The sequence below is a fragment of the Cervus elaphus genome, chromosome 30 (genome assembly GCF_910594005.1).
Source record: "Cervus elaphus chromosome 30, mCerEla1.1, whole genome shotgun sequence".
NCBI lineage: Eukaryota > Metazoa > Chordata > Mammalia > Artiodactyla > Cervidae > Cervus > Cervus elaphus.
The window spans coordinates 31,895,062-31,921,844 of record NC_057844.1 but is presented as its reverse complement, the minus strand read 5'-3'; the positions used below and the strand labels follow the sequence as shown (position 1 = coordinate 31,921,844).

The following is a 26,783-nucleotide window of genomic DNA, read 5'->3' as shown; positions in this document are numbered from 1 at the left end:
GTTCAAGGTTGGGTTCTTGGCTAAACATGGAGTTCACTAAATCCTGAAGTCCTTCTCACATATGCTGTCTCAGCTACTTCCTTCCCCATAGTCCTAGGGCAGTCAGCCGGCTTTGCCAGCCAAATACAGTCCTTTACACTTATTCCTGTCAGATCTCATTTGGTTAATCCCAGGTCACAGTTCTGGTCAGTTGGATATTTTTGGGATGGTGATTCTGTCACGTGACGTGTGTGTTTTTGCCCTCAATGTGGCTCTTTTGTTCTGTTGCCCTGTATTTCCTCATCAATGCCCAGGAGGACCAGTGAGACCAATATAAATTTTAAAACTCCATGTTTCTTTCATTTAGCAAACATCTCTGAGCACCTCCTCCCTGGCACACCAGGGCTGGAGCCATTAGAGTGAGCAAGACAGTCACTCCTGGTCCTCACGGAGCTGGTGAGATGAGTCCTATGTGAGGGGAGGGCAAACCTAGTTTGGGGGAGCCTGGGGAGCGTCCCAGGATGGGTGATGTTTAACTGGAGACCTGAAAGATGAGTGCAAGAACACTGGTGCTGCCTCTGGTGGAGCACCGCTCATCCACGCCCCTCTCATTGCTCTCTTCCCATAGGGCTTTGCTATAGGGTTGGTTGTAACCTGTTTTATTTGCATCACTAATTGCTGCCCTTGCAAACTGAGGGGATTATCTTTGTAGTTTCTGTTCTGCCCAGCTCAGTGCCTTTCACCACAGCAATTACGACTGATTATGGCTCAGACGGTAAAGAATCCACTGGCAATGCGGGAGACCTGGGTCCAAGCCCTGGGTTGGGAAGATCCCCTGGAGGAGGGCATGGCAACCCATTCCAGTATTCTTGCCTGGAGAATCCCCACAGACAGAGGAGCCTGGTGGGCTGCAGTCCATGGGGTCGCAAGGAGTTGGACACAACAGGCCAACTAAGCGCAGCACAGTCCTCCTAAGTGTAGGCACAGAGTTTGTGTACGGCCTCCCGCTGAATCTCCCCACAGCCACACAAAGTGCTAACTCTTCCCATTTTACAGAAAAGGAAACCAAGGCTGGGAAGACGGTAACAGTAGCAGCAGTTAACAGCAAACACATGAGCAGTGTGTACTACACACCAGACACTAAAACTAAGCATTTTATGTGTATGAACTCCTGATGGGAGAAGGGACTAAAGTGCTGCCTTCTCCACTGCAGACTAGTTATATGGGCAGTTACTTAACCCTCCTGTGAAAAGAAGGTGAAAATGATAGTGCTGCTTCCTAGGATTAGGAAGTTATGAGAATGAAGTCCTTAACCAATACAGGCGCCTAGAGTGGCATCCAAAACATGGTGAGACCTAAGTATGAACCATTATTCTTATTAAGGAATCTGCACAAAAACTTTGCACATATCAGAGTGGGGACTGAATCCAGTTTAAACCCTGGATCATGTTGTTTCAAATACAATTTAGATGTACACTTACTCCAGGGGATCTTCCCTTCCCAGGGATTGAACCTGGGTCTCTTGCATCTCCTGCTCTGGCAGAGGGGTTCTTTACCTGGTGGCTCAGGTGGTAAAGAATCTTCCTGCAATGCAGGAGACCCAGGTTCAATCCCCGGGGTCAGGAAGATCCCTTGGAGGAGGGCATGGCAGCCCACTCCAGTATTCTTGCCTGGAGAAACCCCATGGACAGAGTAGCCTGGTGGGCTACAGTTCATGGTGTCGCAAAGAGTTGGACACAACGGAGTGGCTAACACTTTCACTTTCTTTACCTCTAGTGCTACCTGGGAAGCCTCATATATATAAGATACTCTGTATCAGGGCTTCCCTGATAGCTCAGTTGGTAAAGAATCTGCCTGCAATGCAGGAGACCTGGGTTTGATCCCTGGGTTGGGAAGATCCCCTGGAGAAGGGAACAACTACCCACTCCAGTATCCTGGCCTGGAGAATTCCATGGACTGTATAGTCCATGGGGTCGCAAAGAGGCAGACATGACTGAGTGACATTCACTTTCACTTTTTTTCACTTTCACTCTATATAAAATAGATAATCAAGAAGAATCAACTGTATAGCACAAGGAACTCTACTAAATATTCTGTCATAATCTAAATGGGAAAAGAATTTGAAAAAAAAATAGATAGTTCCTCAGAAAACTAAAAACAGAATTACCAAGTGACACAGCAATCCTTGGGGTCACAAAGAGTGGGACACACCTAGGTGACTGAGCACACACACACCTCAATCCTACTCCTGGGCATGTACCTGTACAAAACTCTCATTCAAAGAGGTACATGCACCCCCATGTTCATAGTAGCACTACTCACAATAGCCAAGACATGGAAGCAACCTAAATGTCCATCAACAGATGACTGAATAAAGAAGATGTGGCACGTATATACAATGGACTTACTACTCATCTATAAAAAAGAATAAAATAATGCCATTTGCAGCAACATGGATGCAACGAGAGAGTATCATACTAAGTGAAGTAAGTCAGAACGAGAAAGACAAATACCATATGATAGCACTTATATGCAAAATGTAACACATGACACAAATGAACCTGTCTATAAAATAGAAGGAGACTCACAGACATAGAGAACAGACTGGTGGTTGCCAGGGGTGAGAGGGGAAGGGAGGGGATGGACTGGAAGTTTGGGGTTGGCAGATGCAAACTATTACATTTAGAATGGATGAACAACAAAGTCCTCCTGCATAGCATAGGAACTATATCCAGTCTCCTGGAATAAACCATAACAGAAAAGAATATTAAAAAAAAATAATGTAGGTATGTGTATAACTGGGTCACTCTGCTGGACAGGAGAGGTTGGCACAACAACTGTACATCAGAAAAAATTTTTAAAGAAAAAATATATGAATATGTATAAATGAATCCCTTGTCTATACACCTGAAATGCACAACATTGTAAATCAACTATGCTCCAATATAAAATAAGATAAAAAAATGAATATAGTATATTAATTGGTATTTGATGAAGGAAGGAAGGGCGGTGCATTGATTGTATTAATAATAGCACAGTCAGCCACTACGACCGCCAACACAACCCAGCAAAAATGCCTTGGATGACAAAACAATGGATATTTCAAACAGTAAAGGAAAACTGAGGAGTGTCTGAGCTGCAAGGACCACCAAGATCATAACAGGGAACCTCCTTGTCTCCAGGCGGGGTGGCATTTCATTGCCATTGTTAAAGAAAGTTATGAAATCTCAGAAACTTAACGCCTTTTCAGCTTGAGGGGATTTCTCTTGGAAAAAGTCCCTTGCTCACTTTTCTTAAAGAAATTACATGAAGGACATTTTTCAAATCCTTAAAAACCATAAAGTTTTGATGGACTGTTTTCCACCCTTCTTGTTTGTAGGGGAAACATGAGAGGATATGGTCAATTTTATGGGATTTTTATTTGGACTTCACTGCCATTGAGATTTCATAATTGTACCTCAATCACTAATTTTTCCAAGTCTTGCCCAAGTGGCTCAGTCAAGAGAATGCTCATTCTGATTACTTTTAAGCATTTATGTAGTTGTACTCAATGCCTGGTGACACATAACGCTGTTATTGCGAGCAAAGCTTAGCTACGCGGTTCCTGAGACCTGGCATGCCCCGTTTTTCTGAGCCTAGCAAGTGTCAGGAAATGCTCTTTCTCTGAAGGGAGGACCTGAACTTTTCATTGACAGGTGCCACCAAAAGCTAGGCCTTCCCTAGTGGCTCAGCATAAAGAGTCCGCCTGCCAATGCAGGGGACCCAGGTCAGGAAGATCCCCTGGAGAAGGGAATGGCCACCCACTCCTGTATTCTTGCCTGGAGAATCCCGTGCAAAGAGGAGCCTGGCGGGCCGCAGTTCACAGGGTTGCAAAAAGTCAGACCTGACTGAGCGACGGGGCACACACGCACCAAGAGCTAAAGACGAAACTCCCAGGAACGTGCTGGGGGAACCCAGGGCTCAGGGCAAGGGCTCCGGAAAGAAGATGCGGCACCCCTGACTTTCCACAAATCCACATGTGGCTTCTGTCCCAACCATTTGTCAACGCTTCCCAGAGTCAAAGCCCCTTGGCATCTAATAACAAAAGTGTCTCTAGAAGGGAAATGTGAAATGGCAGGGCTTAATGAGATCAAGAATGTCTTCCATCAACTTTTCACGTAGCTGGAAGGAGAGTGGATAAGAGTTAAGTTACTCCAAACTCTCGCCATGTGGTCCTAATCAGCTGTCCCCCGTGATGGATCGAGCAGATAATCTCCTTCAAGCCTCAGCCTTACAGGGAGCACAGCGCCAGGCTGTATAGGGAGGGGTCTGGTCCCCAGGGAAACCTCCAACCAGCAATGTCATCAGAGTCTACTTAAAATCCTAGCCCAGTCTGTTTCTTCTTTTTCACCACTTCATCAAAATGAAAAAAAAAAAAAAAAAAATCCAGGAAAATCTGACCTTGTTCTAGATTTTTGGTGAAGCTATATGCAAAGGCAAGCCAGGAAATACCTGGGAATTTTTAAAAAGATTTTTGTTTTGATGTGGACTTTTTATTGAATTTGTTACAGTATTGCTTCTGTTTTTTAGGTTTTGGTTTTTTTTTTAAGCTGTGAGGCATATGGGATTTTAGGTCCCCAGCCAGGGTCGAACCTGCATTGGAAGGAGAAGTCCTAACCCCTGGAGAGCCAGGTAAGTTCCCTCTAGGAATTCTTTACAGAGGATGGTTCAGAGTAGAATTCTGCTAATGCAGGTCAGCCTCAGGCTGCTGCCGTTTCAGGAAACCCACTGGGGTTTCCAGATGAGTAATCCAGAGGCTGAGTCCAAACTCTGTTCATCCCAACATGTTGGTCCGTCTCTTGGGCAAATCCATCAGGCAATGATGTGAGAAGGATGGCAAACATGAGCCATCACCTGACCTGTTTGCACCGGCTGCTTCCTGGGGCACAGGTGTCTGGCACACTTTCTTCTCAATACCTGTAGGCTCAAGCACCATCAGTCTTAGCCCCCAAGACGGAAACTTTGGGAACCCCTTCTTATGGGAGCAGTCACGCTAGAAAAAGACAGAGGTTTCGGAAAGTAAGTGGAAGAAGCCATGCATTGAGTGAGGATGGACATGGAGTAAGGGGGGCGAGGCGAGCAGCTCTTTGGGTAGGCAGCGGGAGGGGTGATGTGTACCTGCTGAAAACTGACTGTGAAAACCAGACCAGACCCTGGACAGTAACCAAGCAATAACAGATAATGTCATAAATTTGGTAAAGCAATCCAGACCTACAAGAACTCAGCCGACCTGTGGTTAAGTGGTCTTTTTTTTTTTTTTTTTTTGTAAGTTGATTTCTTAAGTTTTTTTTTTTTTTCTTGCTACAAAATGTCAAGTGTTTTAAGCAATGAGAGGGACCTTTCGGTGTGGGCTGGGGGGCTGACACCCTTGGTGCACCCCTGGTTTAGAAATGTCATCACCAGCCAGGAAAAAGTGGAAGTGGAGTAAATCTGGAGAAAAGTGGAAGTGGACTCTGAGTAAATCTGGAAAAGAAAGTGGAAGCAGACTCTGAGTAAGTCTGCACATTGCTACTCTTTTACTCCATGTCTCTGCTTGTTTTTTTCCCGCTTATCTCATGGTCATGCTGACTGGAATTGCCATGCACTATGGCCAGCGAGGCAACAAACTCCCACTGCTCAGGCGTCATCCGGCTAGGCAGGGTCACCCCAGCACCCTGTGTGTGCTTCGAGGTGCACCGGACCAGGCAGGGGTCCAGGGGAGATGGTGTCGGGGCAGAACGATCCACAGAACCTCAGGAAGTCCTTCCGGGGGCGGGGGTGGGAGGCTCAGTCAGGACTCTTGCAGGCATCCTCTTCACTCCCTGGAAAGCCTTGTTTTTGGACAACAGCTATTATCTCCCAAAGTTAAACCCGTGCATTTTAAAAGCCTCACTAATCTATAGAAGTCATAGTCCTAGAGAGGGACCAGGGGTCTCCAAAACCCTAAGATGCCAGAACGTGGCTCGTGCCTCCCGGAGAACGAACAACAGGGCCCTGCAGGCAGCAGGTGTGTGATCCACGTCCAAAGACACATGCCGCCTGCTGACCGCACCTCCTGGGTCACACCCGCTGTCTCAGGAGCGTGATGAGTGTGTGATGCACACAGGCATCCCCCAGGGTGGGAGCCATGTCAACTAGAGGAGAGGGGTTATTTTCACCACCACGTTCTCTGGCTCAGGAGTGATGAGCCAAAACCACCAGGGAGCTCAAAACGGGGGTTGTTTTCTCAAATATAAGCGTAGAGAGGACCCTGCCACACCTGTTACCATTTTAATAAGTTTACCTTACTTAATCAGACTGAAACTTTTAAACTTATTGTGCCGAGTTCCACAATAATAAGCACTTTCCACATCAGACCCAAAAACACACACACATACACTCACATGTATTTTACATTTATGTGGGTATCGTGTATATCTGTGCGTGTGTTTGGGAAACAAGTTCTATTTTTAAAAAAGTTTCACTATACAATAGTTACCCTTGCATTTTGCAATAAAGTTAGTTTCCATTTACTCTGCTTTATTTTTTTAAATGCTAATAACCACTCACTAATTTTTTTTCCCAATTATTTTTATTAGTTGGATAATTTTTTTTTTTTTTTTTGCCATGTTGCACAGCATGCAGGATCTTAGTTCCCTGACCACGGAGTGAACCCATGCTCCCTGCAGTGGAAATGTGGGGGCTTAACCACTGGACTGCCAGGGAAATCCCACAACCCACTAATTTGATTCCACAGCCCATTAACATTTGGGGTTTTTAAGAGCCCTGCTCATCTTAGTAAATAGAAATGTCTCTTCACCTTGTGGTGTGAGCTGGAATGCAGTGGTGACAGACTGTGTAAATGGACAGTGACGACAGGTTCTGACTCCGTCAGGTAACACCCCAAAGCTCTCTAGGACTGGGGTCTGGTTCTCTGAGACCGATCACTCAGAAAAACAGTCTGAAACCAGTATAACCTATCATTCCTCAAGAGAAAAACACTGAGTTTGAAATTTAATAGAACGTAGTAACTGCATAATCTCTATTCCCAAAGACAAAAACAACCACTGGTCTACAGCTTGAAGTCAGTAACTGAATCTCCCAGCGTAGTGGAAACAGCCTTTACCTTGGGGGTCTGACCTAGATCCTCTTCCTGGCTAGTCATTTCATTCACTCTGTCTTGAGCAGATCACAGCAGCTGTTTTCTCATACATATAATGGAAGAAATAACACCAATGTGATTTATCTCAGAGTTATGCAAAAGCTCTTGAGGGAAACCGGAAGTGCTGTATAAGCGATTATGTTGAATCTGTCTTAGAATGTCTGTACCTTTATTGTTGAATATTCGTATTTGGGTCCATAACCATGCAGAGCTTTATCCCACTAAATACATTTACGTGAAGGCACAGTGATCATTCTCCCCCTGGATCCTTGGGATATTGGAGTTTCTACCACTTTTCAGTTATATACCCAGTGAGTCTGATTATTTTTCCACCGGAAATGAAACTGCTAGGTAAATCACATTCATTTGATACATAAAGAAGAACCAAAGACAGGAAAATCTGTTGTGAAAATGCTCCAAACCATTTGCTTTAATAGACACAGAGAGAAAAACAATCAAGTAGAGAGAAGCAGAAGAAAAGACGTGGGTTTCTTTTACAGGGAAGAATGAGAAGATATCCACTCAACCACAGCACACAGGTCCCCGTTCCTCTTTGCCTTTTCAACTATAACTCTTAGAGAGAAGATGATATACTTTAAGAGCCCTGACGATCTTGGCCCTGGAGAAGGGAGGGGTTCAGGTTGATTTCAAAGCATGGGGAACTCAAAAGTTCAAGGTCTTCTAACCAAATTGGAGACACTGACCAAGTATTAAATACTTCGAAGATGCCATTAAAATTTCTTCTGGTCAGTTTCCTTATTTTACAGTCACAACTCGTATATTACAATACTAATTGCAATGAAATCCTCTAACTTAGAAAAGGCTCATCTGGACCCAATTTCTTGTGTGTACCAGAGTTAGAAAAAAAATGCAAATATATTCATTTTTCTCTGCCAGAGGGATGACCACCAACCTAAGGGCTACCTAAGTAGCCCTGGTGTGTGTGTGTGTGCACGTGCATGCATGTGCAAGTAGTCCTAGCATGTGTGTGTGTGTGTGTGTACACACACACGTGCATGTTCAGTCATATCTGACTCTGTGATCCCATGGACTGTAGCCCACCAGGCTTCTCTGTCCATAGAATTACTCAGGCAAGAATACTTGACTGGGTTGCCGTTTCCTTCTCCAGGGGATCTTCCTGACCTAGGGATCGAACCTGTGTCTCCTGCATTGGCAGGGAGATTTTTTTTTTTTTTTAAAACCACTGAGCCACTTGGGAAGCCCAACCCTGGCATGACCATTCAGCCCAACGGCATGACCATTTTTATTTTAATTAGCAAAACAGTGAGGAGTGTTTTAGAATTTTCTTTATGACCCAGATTTTTGTAGCTATAATTGCTGGGAAGTTCCATTCATTTTCTCAAAAGCAATTTTTTGAGAAAACATATATAGCATTTTTCAGCTACTCTCATTCAACAGTCATCTGGCAGGATCAAGCCAAGGGTGTAATGGGAGAGGATGTCAATTGTCTTAGCATCAGTGTAAGGTAGTGAGAAAAAGCTCTCCTTCGTTGTGGGACCAGGGCCACTTGCCCCAGTGCCTCTACAGATTTCAAGGGTCACCATCTCTCCTCCTTTCCACCACAACCCACCAGCTCACCAAGGTGGATTGAATCCCCCCAGTCCATCACCTTCTCTCCTTTCCCACAGTATGATGACAGTGACCTTGGTCCCAGCCCCTGCCTCCTGTTCCTGTCTTATCTTGCCCTCTGATCTCCTCCTGCCACTGAGAATCTGACCTCCTTACTCTGCTGCTAACTCTTTTCCATCACTCCCCTTGTAGCCTCATGTGAAGTGGATTTTAGGCCCTTTGCTTGTATACTGAAATGAAGAGAAGAAAGCTTCATAGGATTATTGTAAGAATTAGACAGTATAATGGAAACAAAACCATTTGTTGAAATAAAGTGAAACCACAAATGTAAGAAGATATTCTATTAAGGGGAATTTAAATTTATCAGTAATTAAGTAAATTAGCTAACTAAAATTACTCAAGTAATTAAATTGATTTTAATGCATTATGTCAGAGGTACGATGGATTTATACAAGCTGTAATATTAAAGTGGTGATATTGATTTTCCTCACATTACACATACAATATCAGATGTTATAGCCAAATCTGTGCTCAGGTGGGAAGCATCTAAATAATAGTTTTGCTTGTAATCCATATATGGCACTTGACATTATGTAGACAAAGCTATGCAGTCCTGATTCTTCCTCTCAGAACTCTGCTGCTGCTGCAGCTGCTAAGTCGCTTTAGTTGTGTCCGACTCTGTGCAACCCCATAGACGGCAGCCCACCAGGCTCCTCTGTCCCTGGGATTCTCCAGGCAAAAATACTGGAGTGGGTTGCCATTTCCTTCTCAGAACTCTATTAGACCCCAAATCTATACCTTTTCAAAAGATATGTCTAATAGTGTTTCTCATAATTATAGAAAACCAAAGCAAAATGCCAATGCATCTGCGCATTCTTACGGGGGACAGAAATCATCCAATCACATGTTCTAGAGTAAATATTCAACAACAAATAAGTTATAACCAGTTGATATCTAGTAAGTAATCACAGTTGTGTGTTAGGAACCAGTTGGAGTTACTAGTCCCAGGGACAATCCTGAGTCTCTAGAGACAAGTTTTGTGCCCCTGAACAAAATTAAACCTGTAATGTTGTAAATATCAATAAAAATGGAAGCCTAAGGCCAAATTTTCTCAGAAATAAAATTAGTAAGAGAATGTAAGTAGGAAATGCATAAAATGTTAGGCTACTTGGAAAAGTTTACGACTGCTTAATGAATTACATCACAGCTAACTTGGGTTTGTGCTTCCCTGATAGCTCAGTTGGTAAAGAATCCGGCTGCAGTGAGGGAGACCCCGGTTTGATCCCTGGGTCAGGAAGATCCACTGGAGAAGGGATAGGCTACACACTCCAGTATTCTGGCCTAGAGAATTTCATGGACTGTATAGTCCATGGGATCGCAAACAGTTAGGTACAACTGAGTGATTTTCACTCACTTCACTAACTTGGATTTTAGTAAAGTGTGATCATGAGACCTAAATTGTTCTACCAGGAAACAGACAACAAAATCCATGTTATTACTCAGAGCGGTATAGTTACAGATACCCAATAAGTGTTTCCTAAATATCTGCTCATCAAATCGATTAACAAACAAAGAAGATTCAGAGGCCCTCCTATGGTTACTACTATTGACTCAAATGTAATTTTTCTTACTAGTGCTACTTAAAAATAATGACTCCAAGATTTTCCCAATGAACACACAAAATACTCATGATATTCCAGAGTAATATCCTGTGAAACACAAACAGTACATTTTGCAGCCCTTCCCTCTCCAAGAATATGATCTTTGGGATAGAGAATTTCCTTCTGTCCAACCAAACTGTGTGGGAGCTTTGAGATACTGGGACTGGTAACTTAATGCTAATATTTGTGGACTTCTACCAGAAAGCAGACATAATACACACAGGACACGGCAGCCAGTGCTCACACCTCCAGCCTCACACCAGACAGCAATAATCAGTGATGGTGCTCTTTCCTACTCGGCCTAGAATTCATCCTCAGTGTCAATTTCCACAGAGTATTCCACACAGCCCTGTTAATTGCTGTGTGTATTCATTTGACAAATATTACTGAGCTCTTGCTACAAGCCAGGCACTGTACCTGGCAGGCAGTTTGCAGATAAACGTAATGAAGGCAGACATGGACTTTGCCCTCACAGGGCCCAGACTGACAACTAATTTGACACTCAGAGTGATGGTTATTTGCCAGATCTGCTCTGTTGTACAGTGGAAGTAGAGATAGTTCTAAATAACTAAGTGTCTCTTCTATTTTCAAAGGGGATCGAAGCTGAGAGTTTCTGTACCCCTACCTACTGGCTCCATAAATCATGAAATCTACTAAGTAATGTAGGAGCTGGGTAATAACTGAGTGTTATTTCTTAGGGGGAAAAAAACAGAGATGGTCTTCTTTTACTCATTTTAAGTGTTTGATTTACAAGTCATGTTTTATGAGGAAGAAAGTGACAAGTCATCTTCCTTATTCCTTCCAGGGAAACATTTCTACTGTGGATCCAATAAAGCCACAGGAGAAGGTTTCATGAGACTTTTAGAAAGAATGAATTTTGCCTCCACTTCCGCTAGAGAGACAGGAACAGAAGTGTTTTCTTTCCTCTGCAAGGGGCAGAGAGAACATAACCTACTATGTGGAGCTAGGAAAAGCGATCAGATGGCTGAGCAGGTGACATGGTCCACTGCCACTGGCGCACTTGGTGTGTCTTCTCCTAACCCTGCCCTCCTGTCCTGCCCACCATCCTCTCTTCCATCTTGGGGAAGGTGGTTCCTCTTATTTTTAAGTGGGCTGGTTGCATTCCTATGGTGGGGATTAGCTAGGAAGCTGGTGTCTCCTCCAGTTCTCCACCCACCCAGAAAAGTGCGAAATGTGCAAATGGGTTTGGCAGATCAGGAACAGAAGAGCGGCTCAGTCAAAGGGGGCAGTAAGTATACACACAGCTGATTCACTTCTGTTGTATAGCAGAAACTAATGCAACATTGTAAAGCAATCATCCTTCAAAAAAAAAAAAAAAGCAGGCTGATAAGAGCTAAGATACTACTGCTGATATCATACTACTTACTGTTCTACTGTCTGTAAGACTAACCCTGCATCTGGAAAATTACATACTAGGCTCCGGTAAAACACTGTCTAGTTGCCTTATTTTAAAAAAAAAAGACTCCCGCCAAAGCCTAAGTCTATGTAGGTGCTGCCTTCACTGCAAAGATGCAGTTCTTTAACTCACTGGGAGGGAGATCCACAATGCTATTGACACTGACAACTGGCTGTTTCCTTTTTTAACCCGAGTTTGTGTCTTCAAGTGCCTGCTAATTTTGATTTACGCATTCTTAGAGCTCTCGCTCTAAGGCTAGAGTCTTGTGCAAGTTTTGGAAACTGGCTGGAACGAAACAAGGAAGAACAAAGGGACAAGTCATCTTCCTGATTCTTTCCAGGGATCCATTTCTCCTGTCACTTTATAGTCCTTTGAGGATTTTACATTTCTTCCCTCTGAACATTATTTCATTTCTTCATTCGCCAAGGAGGGGAAAGCTTAAAAAACCTATATGACAAAAAATCATAACCAGAAAATGATTCATTTTAGTCTTTTGCCCTTTGCAGTAACATGTGTCAGCTCTTATATCATTACAATACTCATTTTGTGAACGTGAAATAATACTGTATCATGAACGGAATTAATTTTGTAACCTTCAAGCAACATTAGCAACACTACCCTTACGAATTTAGTAAAGAACAATGTTTTACAAGTTCAGCATATCAGAGAATGCAGCTGTGTGAAAGGACAAAAAAATCTTGTATTCTACTTTGGGCTTCTCAATTAAGGAATAGAAGTAAAATCTTGCCATTCATACCATGATGTACCAGACAGTATTCTAAGAGACACAGACACAGTGGTGAACAAAACAGACAAGAGTCGCTCCCATCAGGGAGCAGTTGACCAATTGGTCCATGAAAATTCCGGTTGAAACTGACACTCAAGAAACATATTAAAATGCACTCCACAAGTTTCGACAGTTAGGTAGAATCTCTTTCCTGGCCCATTTCATTCATACTCATGAGAAAAGTGCCCTTTCCCTGGACCAGGTGGATTGATGACCCACTGCACATCTACAGAAAAGAGAATGTGGAAAACGAAGCTCTTACCATTAATAAATATGTAGATGGTAGATTCTCCTTTCTTCTTGGAAGCAGATGTAGAGAGATACTTGCAGCTGTAGAAGCCAGTGTGGTTTGCCTGAGCTGCGTACAAGGTCAACGTGCTGCAGAACCGCTTGCCGTTCTTTCCACAGGCAGACTTAGTGATGCTAAGCTTCTGGCGTTGGTTTTCCTTGCTCACAGTTGCAGGCAGAGACCAGGCATGGGCAGCTCCTCCTCTGCAATCACAGAGGAGAAAACAAAACACCATCAGGGCTGGGGCCAGTGCCAAAGCATTCATTTCATTATGAAGCACCATCCTGATGTCTTGGGCTTCCCTAGCGGCTCAGACGGTAAAGAATCTGCCTGCAATGCAGGAGACCTGGGTTCAATCCCTGGGTCGGGAAAATCCCCTGGAGAAGGAAAACCCACTCCAGTATTCTTGCCTGGAGAATCCCATGGACAGAGGAGCCTGGTGGGCTACAGGCCATGGGATCGCAAAGAGTCGGAGACAACTGATTTTTATATAAATAATATATATATATACACACATATATATATATATAGAAAGAGAGAGAGGTCTAAGTTCAATCATCTGCTTTACAGAAGAGTAACACATTTAGAAAAACTTTTAAACAACTCAAAATGTTCAGGGCATCCTGCCTCTGATTCCTTGTGAGTGAGTAATTCTCTCCCGTAGATGAATGAATCACCCTCCATGGGAGGCTGGATGCATGTGGTTTGCACTCAGCAGATGGCAAGAGACCATGGTCGCCTACCTGTCTGCTCTGGGAGGCCACCTTTCTACTCCCCTGGGGAAGGGTTTTTCCTTACGAAGGACAAGCAGATTGTCCCCAAACCAACACAGTCACTCACCTGCATTTGAGATACAGCGTCTGGCCAGCTTGTATCACGTGCTGGGTGCCATTTAAATTCAGTTTAGGACCTTCTAATTTTGAACCTGAACTAGATCCTGGAAAATAAAAGTTGAAATGTATTATTTATTTTTCAAAAAAACTTGACTACTCCAGGTCTTAGTTACGGCATGTGAACTCTCGAGTTTCAACATGTGGAATCTAGTTCCCTGACGAGGGACTGAACCCAGGTCTCCTAAATTTACAGTGTAGTCTTAGCCACTGGCCCACCAGGGAAGTCCCTTGAAATGTGTTTTGTGAAAATTGCCCTCTCGTCTTTTTCTTTTTTCCCTTTTAAGTTAAATCCTTTACGTTCCTTTTATGGAAAGCTATAAATTGCATATGCAAAAAAGTACATCTAATACAAATATACTTTATTTCACAAAATTTTTGTAGTCAAAGACTTGCTTACAAGTATTATATATCCTACTATGCCAAATGACCTAAAAATATTCAAAAGTCCATTAACTTAGAACATTAATAAATTCAATCATGGTTCAAAAAACAACCATATTAAGAATATACAGTAACTTATTAAAATATTCAGGATTAAATATCAATGTCATCCAAAGTATATTTCTAATATTGAACCAACATGAGTCATTTGGTTATACAGGCCTGTCTGATCTTTTTTCTGAATACTTTTCCTGGATTCTAGACATAGTTCACTCATTAATTGAGCCATGATATTTTGGGCAAGTCATTTCTCTTTCTGAACTGGTTTCCTCATGTGGAAAACTAATTATAGAATCAAAATCAGTTTTAGAAGCCACTTTGCTTATCTTACATAATCTCCAAGTTTCCTCTTTAGTGGAACAGAGAAGAGGGAACTGTCCGTTCCTACGTGACACTTGACAAGTATATTTCGTGGGAATCATTGTGAGACTGTGAGATCAGCTATGAAAAAGTACATTAAAGTCAACATCTCCATACAACACGGCATCTCCATACAACATAATATCCCTTTACAACATGATGTCCCTTTACAACACAACATCTCTATACAACACAATATCCATCCATGGGATCTGCCATGAGACCCTGGCCAAGTCACTTCTCTCCAGATCTGTTCTCTTATCTGTAAGGCAGGAGACTGGACTGGATGACTCTGGGTCTCTGCCCATTTCTGCCATCCCCGGAGCCAGGATTCTTTGAGCCACTGGTGCCATAGAAGTTGAAATTCTGCTGAAGCTCTTGTTGACTTATCAGGAGACACCTCAGTCAGGAGCTCTCTCCTCCTGCCCCACTCTCTCCCTCCTCTTTGCCCTTCTTTTACCAGCTTTTTCCTGGTAAAAGCAGGAGTTTGGGGCTCAGGATTAGCAGGGATAAAGGTCAGGAGGAGGTAGATGGAATCTAGAAAAACGGTGTAGATGATCTTATTTGCAAAACAGAAATAGAGATACAGATGTAGAGAACAAACATATGGACACCAAGAGAGGGAAAGGAGGGTGATGGATGAATTGGGAGGTTGAGACCGACACATATACACTCTTGATGCTTTGTATAAAATAGATGAACTAGCAAGGGCCTACTGTATAGCACGGGGAACTCTAGTCAGGGCTCTGCGGTGACTTGAACGGGAAGGAAACCCACAAGAGAAGGGATACATGTGTATATAGAACTGATTTACTTTGCGGTGCAGCAGAAACCAACACAACACTGTGAAGTCACTTTACTCCAATAAAAATTAATTTTTAAAAAATGGTCGGGGGAAGGAGAAAAGACATTCTCCGAGGGAGCGAAGTTATGTATGTGGAGCTGATCTTAGGGAATATTTTCACATAAAAAATCAGTTTCCAGCTATAAAACACAGGGAGCTCAGCTTGGAGCTCTGTGATGACCCCTTTAAGGGTGGGATGGGGGGAGGCGAGGGAGGCTCAAGCAGGAGGTGACATGTGTATAATTATGACTGACGTGCAATGTTGTATGACAGAAACCAACACACCATTGTAAAGCAATTTTCCTCCAACTAAAAAATTAAAACAATAAAATCAAAGATGGAAAAAAAAAAAAAAAAACGCTTCTAAAGTGGAATCCAAAGCAGAAAATGGGATCTTGGACCTCAGGCCTGCACATGTCAGGTTCCACGGGGAAGTCTAGCAACGCTCCCGAGTGTTGCTCAGGTTCTAATAGTGCAAAGAAAACGAGACTCGGTGACACACCCGCACTGGAAGCGTCACGTCTCCACGTCCTGAAGGCATGCCCTCAGCATTACTAAACACGCTGTTTCTTGGTATCCTCATATGTGAATCGGAAAGCTGCAGGCACAGCGTGGGGACTTGGTTCTCTGTTGCCTGAGTGTCAGGCATGCTGCCTGGCACGTGACAGATAGACACCCCTTGTCACTGATACCTAGCAGAACTACGCCCCTGCCCCACTCCCATCAGAGAATGTTTTGCTGGGTATGTAACTACAACAAAGATATTAACATTATTTGCTTTCCTAGTGTTGCTGTTTTATTAAATATTTTAAAAGTCACTTTATAAAAAAGATTATTTTTTGAGGTGGACCATTTTTCAGTCTTTATTTGTTACAATATTGCTTCTATTTTGTGTTTTTTGGCCACGAGGCATGTGGAATCTTAGCTCCCTGACCAGGGATCGATCCTGCACCCCCTGCATTGGAAGGTGAAGTCTTAACTACTGGACCTCTAGGGAAGTCCCCAATGTCACTTTTATATACAATAAGCCCTCGTATCAAATTACAACTGGAACAAATGGTTCAGTACTGACTAGACTTAAATTCAAACGACTGTACCATTGAGATCCAATTGGTCTATTAAATAACCTCACAGAACAGGCCAACAGATTCAGGTACCTAAAGAGAAATCTTGTCCCTTCCTCACCTTTGAGCTTCCTGAGGCAACAAGTAGCTCAAAATCTGTGACCCGGGAGAACACTAGGTCTTTCTAAAGCCACAGCCAGCAATTGATAATGCCTGCCCTGAAAAACACCCAGGCCAGGGCATGGAATGTTGAGGGTTTCATTGAGCAATTGTTTGTGGGTTGTAACAGGTCCACCCAAGCTTCCTGTGGAAAATTCTGGGCAATAAGTGGTAGGTGTCTCTGTGGTTTGTGGGCACATAGTGAGATTTCCCATCCAGGAGCAGCCAAGGGGAAGATGCCTTCCTTCTCCTAGCAGGAGGTGAGTCTTTCTTTTTTTTCAGTTGCTATTTTGGTTTTCAAATTGTGTAACTCTTTGCTCTGTGAGCGCCTAGAACACCAGCACTCCTGACCCTTGTCAGAGAGAACCTTAAGCCTTAAAGAACCACCCAAATTCCAGCAGAGAGGTGTCACGCAGAGAAGATTCCTTAAAAAATATGCCCTCCGCACGTCCCTCTCTGCTGCCCCCACTTCCGCCTCCAACCAAAAAACCAAAACAAAACAAAACAACCAACCTGAGTGATTAGCTAAGACACCGAGAGAAAAACAGCATTATGGGAAAGTTTGGGGGGAGAGAAATGTTGCTAGAAATATTTTGCTATAGAATTTGGTTCCACTGACATAATGAATTTTGTACTTGGAAGGAGGAAGCTAGAAAAAAGTAGGTGATTGAAAGAAAGGAAAGGAGAGGTATAAGGAAATGGTATTTTGAAGTAACTGGACACTTTGGGGCATCACATTCTTCAGTTAATAGGAAACTAGAATCTCATAAAGATGAACAGAGATGCCAAAACTACAGTTCAAAAGGAAAACCGACAAGGGAAAAGTGAGACACTTATTCCTCAACTGCTCTGAAATTTCAATAGGCTTTAAAACATTTCTTTGAAGCAGTTTAATGCCCTTACACCTGCTTGTGTAATTAAATATTTAACTAATGTTTTTTGAGTATCTCTTGCATGTCAGACATTTTCCCCAACTTGATCGTGATGTGTATAAGGACATGAATGTGCATATATTCCAAGATCCCACATCTTTCCCACCGAGGACAACTCTGTTTGCTCTGTTCATGAGTAGGTCAGAGTCACATTGTCCATTTAGAAATAAATCCACAGGATATGTCATTTCAAAGGGTGGAGTGCTATGACTTTACAATGGTCCCCCACTGTGAGGCTCAGATGGGGAGCAGGACTTTTCACTGTTTGCCAAGGTAGCCTAGAAGCCTGGTTTAAAAGTTATTGTCCCCTCAGAGAACTAGGTGGTCTGTGAACCATTGTTTTCATCAAAGTTAACAACAATAGAATCATGGGGGTCCAAGGGATCTCCTTATATCAGGAAAATAACTATTTAAATAAAACCAAACAGAAAACTCAAACAAAAAATGCAATCAACAACGTGAAAAGGCACTCCACTGAATGGGAGAAAGTATGTGCAAATCACATATCTGCTAAGGGGTTAATATCCAAAATGTATATTTAAAAAATCCACACACAACTCAATAGGAGAAAACCAAACCAATTTTAAAAATGGGTAGCTGCTGCTGCTGCTAAGTCACTTCAGTCGTGTCTGACTCTGTGCGACCCCATAGACGGTAGCCCACCAGGCTCCCCCATCCATGCGATTCTCTAGGCAAGAACACTGGAGTGGGTTGCCATTTCCTTCTCCAATGCATCAAAGTGAAAAGTGAAAGTAAAGTCACTCAGCTGTGTCTGACTCTTAGCGACCCCATGGACTTCAGCCTACCAGGCTCCTCCATCCATGGGATTTTCCAGGCAAGAGTACTGGAGTGGGGTGCCATTGCAGAGGATCTGAATATTTTCCCCAGAGACAGATGATCATCACACAAAGATGCTCAACATCAGGGATCATCAGGGAAACGCAAATCAAAACCACAGTGAGATATCACCTCACACACAAAATGACTATTATCAAAAAAACACGAAATAGTAAGAATTGCAGAGAGGGTGGAGGAAAGGGAACCCTGTGCACTGTTGATGGGAATGTAAACTGGTGCAGCCACTACAGAGAACAGAAAGAATTTTTCACAAAAAGTTAAAAATAGAACTATCATATGGTCCAGCAATTCCACTTCTAAATATTTATCTGAAGGAAATGAAAACACAGAAAGACATGCATTCACATGTTAACTGCAGCATTATTTATAATAGTCAAGGCATGGAAGCAACCTGAGTGTCCACTGAAGGATGAAAAAAGAAGACGGATGGGTCTATGTGCTCACTGGAATACTACTCAGCCATAAAAAAAGAACACAATCTTGTCATTTGATTCCATACGGAGGGACCTTGAGGCCATTATGCTAAGTGAAATAAGTCAGAGAAACACAAATATGGTATGATCTCACATGTGGAATCCAAAAAAAAAGAAATCAAAACAAAAACAAACTAAATGCAGACTGTGGAAATGGACTTCTGTCACATGCTTCATTATCAGGAAAAACTAGTAAGGCCAAGCAGAGTGGGCTAATAGCATTAAAAAGCTGATATGTGTACATGATCTTATGTGACCACTGACACTTTGTATTGTCCTTGTTTGAACAGTTTCCCTCACTGTTTGTCTGTTCTGTGTTATCGGGTAGATAGAAAGAGCAGAGAGCTTGATAGCCCTTAGACGAACACCCCTTGGTTTCCCCATAATGACCTCTGGCAGGAAGCCCACGTGCAGACGGTCCAAAGATGTTCCCCTTTCCACCTGCACTTTACCGGCAAGGTGGGATGCCTTCTTTGATCTCAGCGGAAAGAGGGAATAAAATTCCAAGTAAATAAAAAGGCTTTATTTTGCAACCAAATCAAAGCCCAAATGACTGAGACTCTTTCTTCAAAACTCTTCAAAGCTACCATTTTGGACACTGGAAGAGGGAACGCCGACCTCAGGTCATCATGAACCAGACAACCTTGCCTGTCACTGTTAAGACTGGGAGATGGCTCTTATATAAAAAGTGGCCGAAAAGTATCTTTAGAATACCACTCTTTTTATTTCTCTAAGTAATAATAATGCTTTGATGGGTTAAATGCAACTTCTAGACAAGCTCCTTATCCCCTCTTGCTTCCAGACACCCCCTTACGCCTACTATACTGAAATCAAAGGGTTGTTCTCTGTAAGAAAGGGGCCTTATTCAAACAGGAATCATGAAACAGCTGTGTTTTTCCATGTTTGATTAAGAATGTGAATCCTTCCAGCTCTACTACTAACTAGCTCTGTTGTGGCCAAGAGCAAGTCACCTTAAGCCTCAGATTCTTCATCAGCTCACAGAGGTGGCTGTAGTTAGATTCTGACAGCCTCTTCCGGCCTAAAAAGCCAGTGATTTTGATATCCACAGTAATTAATAGCAATGTACAAGTTAGAAACCACATTTTTAAAACATAACTACTGGAAAAACAAATAACCCATTTTAAAAATAGAGAAAGGATCTGAATAGACATGTCATGTGCCAGTTAGCAGATGAAAAGATGCTGGAATCCATGAGGAAAATGCAAATCAAAACCACAGTGAAATACCAATTTCACACTCACTTGGATACTTCAACTAGCAAAAAAAAATAGTAAGAAGTGTTGATCAAGATATGGAGGAATAAGAGCCCTTGTATACTGCTGGTAGGATAATAAAGTGATGTAATCGTGTTGGAAAACAGATGGCAGTTCCTTAAAAGGTTAAACATAAGTTAAACCTATGACCCAGCAACTCCACTGGTAGGTATCTACCCAAGAACTAAAAACATATGTCCACAAAATAACTTGTAAACAGACATCCACAGCAGCATTACTCCTAATATCCAAAAAAGTGGAAACAACCCCAATGATGGATAGATAAACAAAATGCAGTCAATCCATACAACAAAACCTTATTTGGCAATAAAAAGAAATAAAGTACAGAGACATGCTACAACATAGATGACCCTAGAAAACACTGCTGGGGTACATGGAGGAAAGGCCTGGTGGGGACGCAGGGAGAAGGCAGCCGGCTTCAAGGCATGGAGGTAGGCCTCAGGAGAACCAAAACTGATGACACCTTGCGTGTAGACGTCCAGCTTCCAGAACCATGAGAAAATCAGTTCTCTTGTTTAAAAGCCAAAACCACTATACTAAGTAAAAGAAGCCGGTTACGAATGGCCACATATTGTTTGACTCCATGGACATCCCATGTCCAGAACAGGCAAATCCATAAAGAGAGAAGACAGGCGTCCAGCCGGGGGAGAAGGGAACAGGAGTGACTAATATGGGGGCTTCTTTTTGGGGTGAAAACATTCTAATATTAGATAGTGGTAATGGTCGTTCAACTTTGTGACTATACCAAAAATCACTGACTTACACAATTTACAATGGTTTGTTTTATGCTATGTGAATTTTTTCTCACTAAAGCTGCTTTTGAATAACTGTGGTGCTGGAGAAGACTCTTGAGAGTCTCTTGGACTGCAAGGAGATCAAATGAGCCAACCCTAAAAGAAATCAACCCTGAATGTTCATTGGAAGGACTGATGCTGAAGCTGAAGCTCCAATACTTTGGCCACCTGATGTGAAGAGCCAACTCATTGGAAAAGACCCTGATGCTGGGAAACACTGAAGGCAAAAGAAGAGAAGGGCAGAGGATGAGATGGTTGGCACCACTGACTCAGTGGACACGAATCTGAGCAAACTCCAGGACATAGTGAAGGACAGGGAAGCCTGGCATGCTGCAGTTCATGGGGTCACAAAGAGGCAGACACGACTTAGCAAATAAATGACAACAACAACAAAACAAAACTTATGACTGAAATAATCACAGAGTTATGTTGAACATTGAGCTATTTTGAACTTTTTTGCTACATATAACCTCATCAGTGTTCAATTTTGAACTTTTGTTTCTCCAACTTACAGCTTCGGATGGCTAATTTTAGAAAAATAATTTTCCTTCTTGTTCAGTAACATCATTACTTATGTATTAGAAGATTTACAAATATATAGCAAAAAACACATTGTTTCCCCAAATTGCAATTCTTTAATGTTAATTTAAAATTGCTTCAAATTGCATATTTGGAATTTTAACTATTTAAATTGTAATTTTAACAAATTGAGTCACACAGAAAATTATGTCACTAGAGCTCTTGGAAGAAATCTACTGGTATTTCCTTTTATAGTAAAATGACTGATTTCTAATGTATTTGTTTTTAATGCAAAGCTTCATATATCAGGTTCATTTTAAATGAGATGCATCTGTCTTTGATTCTGCATACCACGTTTTCAATAGTACATAATCCTATGTGATAAATGACCTCTTTATCTAAATATGACTCCCCAAGTATCATGTTTCTAAAATTTGATGTTAAGATCATGAGCCTTTACCAAGGTTATGTGAGGTTAATTAAACATAATTCATAATAAAAGAAGACTTTCTTTCCTCAAGATGTAGCTTATTAAAAGCTTAAGTCTCATAGACTAAATCTCATAGAATCTTTTTGGTTGGTGGCAGGGGTGGGGAAAAGGTGAAGAATGCAGTTACAAAATTTCCAGAAACTTCCAAAACTTTTGTTTGAGATGCTAATGCCTATAGGGCTCTAATAATTAATAAAAAAGTTAACTCTTGGTCTTAATTTCTGTGTCTTGCCTCTATTAAAGTATTTGTTAGATAATGTGAGGAGTCCTTTATAACTGATTACACTAGTTAGAATGACTCTTGAAGATTACACCACCAGGGTAGCAGACAGGCACACACACTACCGAAGGCCATCGTAAAGTACATTGTTCTGTCACCTCTAGCATGATGGGGAAAGACCAGAGGGCTCCTGTTCTATCTACCTAGAGACTATATCAAAATGGGAATGGCATGGGAATTTGTACAATGGCAGCATAACTCAAGTGAGTCCCACAGTGAGAAGCAATATTGGTTTTTTAAATGTTATTTTTCTCCCCAAACCAACTGGCCTTAAATCAAGGAAGGATCTAAAGAAATGAAAGGGTGTTGATGTAAATGTGTGCACACACACACAGCCAGATGCATGCATGCACACGCCTTTTTCTCTGGGAAGTTTGTGTTAGGTGCGGTGGGAGGTTGGTGTAGAAACCAGAGGGTCATGGTGTATGTAGCTACTGCACCTTCAGCCTTAGGCACACAGAACTCCTTTCATGCCGGGAGTCAGACACTGACCTGTGCTCAGCAACAGCCAAAGCTCTGACTCACTGCTGACTAATCCCTGGCGGAGATAAGACTGTGACTTTTAGATGGACAAATACAGGATATTTTAGATTACAGTAACTGCATTATTGATCTTCTGGGTCCACAAAAGAATGGAATGGTTAGGGAGCTGCTACCATCAATGATACACCTAATTTGTAGAAAGTTTGTAATCCCAGAGGCTATTTTCTTTTTCATCTTTACATGAAACTATTTTATCACAGGAACCCACAAAAAAGAAATCACTGGCTTCTTGCTTTAGAGTTTCTGCTACCCAATGTTATCCCTAGATCATCAGATTTGAAATATAAACCATATGATCTCCATGCCTTAATAGAAAATCTAAAAGTTATTTCTATAGCATTTATGTCTTGAATTCAAGTGTAAAAAAAGACAAGTGAAAAAAATCATTTCATTTCAGTAGTCACCACTGACACAAACTTATACAGATGTTTATTTGAATAATTTGTTTTAAAGCTGCCTTACAATTTAGGTTTTTAATTGTCAGTCAGCAAAACCCACCAATAGCCTTCCAGCACAAGGCACCCCATAGTATTGGACCCTGAGGTGGCCAAGGTCTTCATTCCATCCATGCACAGCTGATGGACTTTACTCATTTGTCCTTAAACTCTATAAACGTCATTGAAAAGAAAAAAATTCTGCATGGTTTGAGACGTTTACCCAAAGTCCTCCACTGACATGGACATTCCTACCGTCAATGTTTACGAGGGGCACATCTTCAGGGGTACCTCTCTGAGCTTTTTACTTGACACTGGCTTCTCGGAGGGTCATGGTTTAACAGGGTGCGTTCATTTATCATCAGGCCTGTCACCGGCTACCATCAGGAGCCTACCCTCCCCATGACCTGTACCCAGGCCAAGCTCCTTTTCATGTGACATCAGAGTTAATGAAGGCTGGTCAGTGAGAAATCTCCTGCTGGCTGAGGAGTTACCTTTCTTCCCCTGAAACCCGTTCCCACACCGATGTCCTTTCATCAAGTGAGCCCACACACTGCCTCCCCAGAGCTGTCTAAGGAGATGTCACTTCCATTTACCATTCAATGTCATGGGAGTTATCTGAGAGGCGGGGAGCAAGGGTCAAGATCTGGTGGACGGGGTACAAGACACAGCTCGCAAAGCACTCAGAGAAGACGGTAGGCTTTCCCTTGCCTGCACAGAAGGAGAGGAACAGAACCAATGCTCTGAGCATGCAGAGAGGAAGGATTGGGGGAGGGCTCGGCACGGCTGCTGCTCTACCAGCAGCAGGAAACGCACTACACGTAAAGCAGACAGCCTGGCAGCCTCTGCTCTTACCCAGTGTGGCTGTTCAGAGATTGTGGGAAAACTGGTGATGACACCTCTCACACTTACAATCACCACTCATATTATGCTATCATTCATGTCGATTTACAAGGTATTTCAGGCAGGCTATATTAATTTTCAGGTTATAAACCCCTGAAAAGCAGACTGCTCAGTAGAGACGCTATTTCTTTTTCTTTTTCCAATGTACTAATTTTTAATTGGAGGATAACTGCATTACCATATTGAGTTGGTTTCTGCCGTTCATCAGCATGAATCAGCCATAGGTATATATATGTCCTCTGCCTTTTGAACCTCCCTCCCATTCCCATCCCACCCGTCTAGGTTGTCACAGAGCACCTGTCCGAACTGTCAAACAGCAAGTTCCCATTGGCTATTTTACATAGGTAATATAAGTTTCCATGCTGCTCTATCCATTCATCCCACCCTCTCCTTCCCCTCTGTCTGCTCAAGTCTGTTCTCTCTCTGTTCTCTGTTCTCTGCAGGAGCAGCATCTCCACTGCTGCCCTGCAATTGGGTTCATCAGTACCATCCTTCTAGATTCCATACATACGTGTTAATACATGGTATTTGTTTTTCTCCTTCTGACTTACTCTACTCTGTACAATATGCTCTAGGTTCATCCACCTCATTCAAACGGACTTAAATGTGTTCCTCTTTATGGCTGAGTAATATTCCACTATATATGTACCATAATTCGATAAACATTCATGTAATGTACAAATACTTGGCTTACTGGAAACAACCAAAATTTTCCTGTTGTTGTTCATCTTTCATCAATTGGTGGATCCTGGAGCACAGGGAGCAAGTTGCATCATTAGGCATGGTTATCATATTAATAAAAGGCCCTAATATTAGCCTTCTAACCTCTGAATGGCTTAGGATTACAAGTTTCAGTTCAGCTAAAGGTATCCTCCATATTACTCTTTTTAAACAAACAATTACTAGTCTGGGAGCACAGGACAGTATGTACACAACCACAATGTAAGATCGAGAGTCTTCCCTAGTCCATGTGGCATTAGGACTATGCTTTGGTCTACCACCAAACATCTTACCAAATACTCTGTGCATTACTGTCCAGTGCCAAAGTTCTGGGCATCTATGGAGGCAATGGCAGCAGGGTCCCTGCATTCAAGGGCTTATTATTTACATGGTTCCCTCTGGGTTCCTTTAGAAAGGAAAGCATCACAGAGAAGATCTGGGAACTACTTTATTGATTCAATATAGGAGTTTGCCATAGAATGGCTAAAGTTTAAGGATGGGAATTAGAACTTTAAATTTTAGTTGAGCCATTGTGTACAACCTATCATGTAACACTATAGTCCTCAGGTTCATATACAGGTCTTTCTGGAAAAAATAGAACATATCATGGAATGCTGTTGTTGCTTAGTCGCTCAGCTGGGTCTGACTCTTTGCAACCCCATGGACTGCAGCCTGCCAGCCTCCTCTGTCCATGGGGATTCTCTAGGCCAGAATACTGGAGTGGGTTGTCATGCCCTCCTCCAGGGGATCTTCCCAACCCAGGGATCAAACCCAGGTCTCCTGCATTGCAGGCAGATTCTTTACCAGCTGAGCCACTGGGGAAGCCTAAGAATACTGGAGTGGGTAGCCTATCCCTTCTCCAGGGGATCTTACAAATCCAGGAATTGAACCGGTGGTCTCCCACATGGCAGGTGGATTCTTTACTAGCTGAGCTACCAGGGAAGCCCAAGAATGCTACTAACTATAAAAAACATATATCAGCTGAAGTTTTAATTTCAAATCCAGAATGATGCCTTAAAATTTTTGTATCATACGGACTTCCCTGGTGGTCCAGTGGCTAAGACTCTGTGCCCCCAATGAAGGGGGCCTGGGTTTGATCCCTGGTCAGGGAACTAGATCTCACATACCACAACTAAGAATGTGAGTGCAATAACTAAAAAGCCCATGTGCTACAACAAAGACCCTGTGAACCTCAACTAAGACCTGGTGCAGCCAAATAACTTTTTAAAAATTACATCATAAAATGAAGAAAGGCTGGCAGGCAGGCAAGTATATACCTTAAACTCTACCTGAAAAAGCAGAAAATGCTGTTATTCCTAACTCAAAGTTTGGTCCATGCTTTTTATACATTGACTTTCTACCTTCTTACAAATAATGACACACCACTTGCTTTTCATATAAAAACAGGGGAGAAATAAAATGAGATTGGAAGGCTGAGTGTGATAAAGTCCTGATTTAATTTCAAGCTTATTCCAATTGTTTCTCAAGTCTAAACTACACAAAACTCATTTTTTCTGGAGTTCTTTGGACTGTCTATAAAGGAGGTGTTTTATAAATTCACTAAGAGAAAAGTTGAGAGATCTCCGTCTTTGTTACCAATAACATATACAAACCCTCTGACCCTTGAGATTTAAATGGCCAAGAGTGTGCAATAAAGTTATCCATCATAGGGGAATGGAGGTTTTGAAAGCTGTTAGCATACTTTTCTAAGGCTCATTAAACACTGTCCTTGACCATTGTGTTTGTTGTCAAAATCAGTTTCCTTCTAAATTAAACAATTTGGAATACAATTGCTTTTCATTACACATATTTTGGAGATTAATCCTGCATAGACAATGTGGTGGGTGCATTGACTGAACAGTTCTTTTCAATTCTGCTTTAATTTTCATGTTTTTTTAA

At 42.2% G+C, this 26,783-nt stretch overlaps 1 protein-coding gene across 1 annotated transcript in view; it reads right to left on the bottom strand.

Annotated features, from left to right (window-relative positions):
* Positions 1 to 26,783, bottom strand: part of FLT1 (fms related receptor tyrosine kinase 1) — a 197,793-nt gene that overhangs the window by 152,067 nt on the left and 18,943 nt on the right. The window contains exons 2-3 of the mRNA XM_043891526.1: positions 13,723 to 13,819; positions 12,856 to 13,085 (exon numbers count right to left, since the gene is read on the bottom strand). Of these exons, the coding sequence (XP_043747461.1) occupies positions 12,856 to 13,085; positions 13,723 to 13,819 (327 nt within the window). The remainder of the gene's footprint in view (positions 1 to 12,855; positions 13,086 to 13,722; positions 13,820 to 26,783) is intronic.